Source organism: Acanthisitta chloris, unplaced genomic scaffold (genome assembly GCF_000695815.1).
Source record: "Acanthisitta chloris isolate BGI_N310 unplaced genomic scaffold, ASM69581v1 scaffold27288, whole genome shotgun sequence".
NCBI classification, from domain to species: domain Eukaryota; kingdom Metazoa; phylum Chordata; class Aves; order Passeriformes; family Acanthisittidae; genus Acanthisitta; species Acanthisitta chloris.
In genome coordinates, this window is record NW_008685943.1 from 29,600 (window position 1) to 34,626 (window position 5,027).

At 42.7% G+C, this 5,027-nt stretch overlaps 1 protein-coding gene across 1 annotated transcript in view; it reads right to left on the reverse strand.

The window, feature by feature from the left end:
- LOC103807220 (extracellular serine/threonine protein kinase FAM20C) overlaps positions 1-2,128 on the reverse strand; it is a gene marked incomplete at its 5' end in the record, with an annotated part of 15,559 nt that extends 13,431 nt beyond the window's left edge. Inside the window, 2 exons of the mRNA XM_009079941.1 lie at positions 11-126; positions 2,036-2,128. Of these exons, the coding sequence (XP_009078189.1) occupies positions 11-126; positions 2,036-2,128 (209 nt within the window). The remainder of the gene's footprint in view (positions 1-10; positions 127-2,035) is intronic.
- Positions 2,129-5,027: the final 2,899 nt, after the last annotated feature.

Sequence of the window (5,027 nt, forward strand, 5' to 3'; positions counted from 1 at the left end):
CCAAGACTACCTGGTGAGATGAAAAATGTTCTCCACAGCTTCTTGTCACGAGTAACATCTCTGATTTCTCTTGTCATGTTAACCAGTCTACCTGCAACTGGTGGCACGCGCCGGAAATCCAGGATCCTGCAGGAGAATGGCAACAAACAGTTTAGAGAAAGGATTAAAATGCAATGATGGTGATAGGATATAGGAAGCTTCATTACACTCTGAAGGCACATTTCTCTGTGGTCTTTAAGGAGTAAAAAGCTCATCATTTTCAACTGGATAATCCATATAATACATTACAAAATACGGCCTGAATGTGATGAGCTCTGACTTGTCTACATAGTGTGGAGCAAAATACAAAAGAGTATCGGGTGGACATTGCTCCATGATAAAAAAATGAAGATACATAGGATTCCAGGAATAAGAGACAGGAGAAATCTGTTCTTGAGTTTGTGCTATTTCATGATCTAACAAGAATTTTGCTCTGTTTCAACATGATTTTTGCTCTTTTCTAACATGCATTTTGCTCACCAGTTCTTTAAGTGACTCTTTCCTCCATAAACACCATATAATAGTGATTCTTTTTCTGACAGTCTTAGCATAGGTTTGATATATTTCCTTCTGCTCCTCTCTGTTTTAATACCTTTATACCAACCTAAACAATCTCCCTGAGTCTAAGCATTTTCCCACAGGCAAAGGCTGGAAGAAGAGCCTCTCTGTACTCCAAACTCCCCTGCCTTAGCAGTTCATTAAAAACTCCCTACAAAGCATTGCTATTAGATACAGCAAAAGAGCAAAGACCCCATACAAAGCCTCCCCATAGGCAGGATTTTTATATCCACTGTCTGCTGTTCACATTTTCTATATTGGGTAGCAACTGCTTTTCTTGCTTAGTGTGTGGATATTTAACACACCCCCTGTAGGAACTCCACTAATGGGTTTTTTTCTACAACACCATCTGCTTCAAATGGCACTATAAAATATGAAGCAGAAGGGATCAACACCAAGGTCAGCACCAATAAAACAGAGAAGATCCTGATCTGCCCAGGATGGCTCTTAATGAAAAATCTAGCCTGTGCCACCTGCTGACAAGGTTCCTGTGGCCCAACCATCACCCCAGAAGGTAGCAATACTACATGAATCTCCAAATAATTTGTGGCCCCAAAGCTACAAGTCAGGTTGGCTAAAGTCTTGAGCAACCTGCTCTGGTGGGCCATGTCCGTGCCCAGGGCACGGGGTTGGGACTAGGTGATCTCTAAGGTGCATTCCAACCCCTTAACATACTATGAAACTATGGAACTTTGAAAGGGTGTTTGTTGGCACTTCACAGTGTGAAAGATGCTTCAGTTCTAGCTCAGCCTGTGAAATGCTATTGTTTCTAGCCATATTGTTAATCACTAATTATTAATTCCCACCCCTAACCAGGGCAGGCTGAAAGGGGTGCAGTCCCTTGTCTTGGCATATCTACCATCCCCTGCACTAACTCTGCCTGAGGGGACATCCTCAGCTAATAGAAGCATGAGATGACCACCACCACCCTATTTTTCCCACTAACTTGTGGCCTAAATATGCTCCCAATGTGGGACAGTCCCAGCTTTTTGCTGTGAAACCAGAACTCCTTCCCCATCTCAATTCCTCCTCTCTGAACACCCACACCATTCCCCACGTCTCACTTTGTTCTCTGTGCCCTGGAGCTAATTGGGGTGAGCCACACTCCTGTCACACTTCTGTGACATATTCCCTGGGAGATGGGACCTCTCCATACATCAAGATCACAGGGGAAATTCATTTCTCAGCTTCTCTTCAATATAACTTCTCTTTCTCTTTGAGAATTACTTATTACCAACTTTCTCATTCCCAGAGCAAATCACATTTCCTAATTATTAATCTACCCTTTCATCATCTGCCATTTCATTTATTCATGGCTTTTACCCACTTTTGTTCCACTTTTCCCCTTTTAAAAGTAATTCAGTTACAGGCCTGGCCAAGCACAGCAATTTATCACGATATTGCCCCTTTTCTTTTCATGCAAATCCTTTCTACTTGCCTGTCCAGATGAAATGCTGCTATTTCTGCATTATGTCTTTCATAGTCTGAGAAATAAAAAAAGTCAGGCGGGGTTTCTTGTTCTCTGGTTTGCCTGCAAAAGGAAAAACAAGGAAGGTCATTTAATGAAGGGTTAGCATTTCCAAGGAGCAGTGCTCAGCCCTCAGCATGCTTTTCAAGGGTTCAGTATTGTTTGCTTAATGGAAAGCCTTTAAATCCCTCCTGTGTGCATTATTTGCCACGTAGCCTTCATTTTATCTTCTTTTTCAAACCACTGTGACAAAAAATAGGAATTCAAGACTTGTGCACACAGTCTGCTGTCACAAAGCTGTTCCAACCCAGACTCTCGCTCTATTTAGCAAGTTCTGCCTTCTCCCTCTCAAACATTTCATTAGTGATCCTGGTGAAGACAATGTCATTGCATTAAATTATCATTAGCTGTAATTATGAAATTTCCAAAAGTAATAACATTTTTCTTTCATCCTTGGCAGCCATGCAGCTCCTAGCTAGAATATGCTTCTGCTTTTGGATTACTTTGAGCCAAAAGTGACATGTTTTTCTCCTTTCAGAGGAAAGGGAATCATTGCAGTTTGACGGCCACGACACATGTCATGTTTCAAAGAACATTAACAAGACTGTGCTCGAGAGAGGATGCAGAATTTGTTGTTTCTACAGTTTAAGAACCAATAAAAAATGTCATTCTGATGGAAATAGAAAGGCTAAAGCTTCCACTCTGTGGAAAATACAAAGCTCTGTGGAAGAGAGGAGCAAATCTCTGTGACACTCGAGGCAGTTTCCAGTCCTGATGGCATATGGAGGGAGCACAACTAGGGCAGTTAACCAGTGCAATGTCTGGGTCTCATCTCAACTTGCATCATGCCTTGTTTTAAAGTCTTCAATCCCAGATAAGCACAGCAAAGCTGCCTGCAGAGCTTCTGAAGGGAGGACAGATCCCCAAAAGAGGAAAACAAAGCTTTCTCATTCCAGCTATCACAGGAAGCCCAGCTGACAACTCATGTGTTACTCATGCTCCATGCTGGCAATTAAAATACAGCTTCTGCATGGGCACCTTGGTGCATGAAATGCTTTGGGGTGGTGCTGGTGCAGAGCTCAGACCTCCAGAGAATTTGCAGCAAGTCCTAATTCTGGGTTTGTTTGGAACCTGAAGCTGTGTCCACCCACCACATGACTACCAGAGCTGGTATCTGCCCACAAGCCCTCCTGGGGCTCTCCACATTGCTGGAGAAACCAGATAAGCCTTGTGGGTTTTGGCTGTATGAAGACATTGCTATGCACCCAGCAGGGTTTGGAATCCTCATATCCTTTCTCAGACATTCCTTTTTCTATGAATATCCTTGGCAAGGTACTCTGTCTTGCCCTAAATGATGAATGTTTGCCACCATAGAGACAACATCAAGGTATTTGACTTGTGTCCAATGTAACTCAAGGTCAGAGCAGCCTTAAACACCTCAGTGATGCTCTGGCCAAAACAGGACTGAGCACTGTCATAGTAGTGGTGATGGAGGTGGCCACCACTTGGCATAAGGCCTGCTAGGGCACTGCTGTGCCTACGAAGGGTTCACAAGGACACAAGCTAAAAGTGAGCCTGGCATAAAATAAAACACAGTATTTTGCTTTGTCTTCATAACAAATGCAAAAGGGCAAGGAGAACATCCACAAGGAGCAATACAGGAGAGCAGAACCTCTGGGACATCACACAGTGCACCACGCAATCAAGACAAGAGTTAGGACAGCTGCAATCTCATTGTGCATATATATTCCCCTAAAAAGTGAAGGAGTGAGCCCTGAATGTAAATCCAAAGTAAAAGATTAATATATTTCTGCTGGGCATAAAATTGCACAGTTGTCTATAACTTTCCCTCCCCTCCAGATTTTCAGAGAGTTGATAACTTCAGCAAATCAAAGAGAGGAAGATTCATCCCAAGATCTTGCAAACATTCCACATATCAGCACAGCTGATAAGTTGCAGAAATATTACTAATTAGCTAATCAATGCCATCTGCTTTTTATCTCCCAAAGACTTTTAAAAAGATCATGTCTGTTCCTTTACAAGAAAATGCTGCTCCACAAAATCTGACTTAAAGAAGAGTTAGATCTCAATCTTGCAGGCACAGCCATACCCCCAGCCCAGCCCCTCCTGCTCCACAGGCAGCACATCACCCCTGGGATACTCTGGTCTCTCTAATTTCTCTTTTCTCTTTGCTCCCTGCCACCCCTGGCAATGGCTGGGGCTGTTATTCCTTTGGGAGTAAGTACAGCTGTCCTGGAGGCTTAGGCTTGTTTGTACAGATTTTCCTGCTGTCATAATGGATTATTAAGTGGCAGTGCACCCTCCTAGAAAGCCATCAGCTTGATTGTCCTAAAACCTTCCAAAATGGACAGCAAATCCACAGTGCAATCTAGTCAATGGAAATACCAGTGTTTTTTAAACCTGATGGCAAATCATGAAACAAAGTCCCATGTTGCTTTAGTGCTTCAGGTGCTTTCCTGCAAAAAAAAACCCTCTTCAGCCACTGTCCACATGGTCCATGCCCATGTCAAACACATCTGGTACTCACTTCTTTATCCTTTGAAAATACTGTGTTACTCTGAACATAGACTGGAAGAAGGATTTATCAACCCCCCAAACTGCTTTACATTCCTTATGCTTCTTTGCAGAGCTCTGCAGAACTAAGACATAGCAGATCCAAACTCTCTCCTGAAATAACCTTGAAAAATCCTTTCTGCAGACTTATTCCAATACTCCGTGGAGAGAACAGGAACCTTTTTGCTTGGATCTGACTTTAGCTAAATAGAGTTTTATTCAAACAGACATTTATTGCTAATTTGATGTTGACAGCAGCACCTAAAGAGGTTCCTTGGTAATTGGAGATATTTGAGCAAAGAGACCAATGTGCTGAGCCCTCTGCGGCACTGTATGCTTTTGAGAGCCAATAAATTCTCCAGGCAGATGTCTCTTCTCTTTTAGTTCA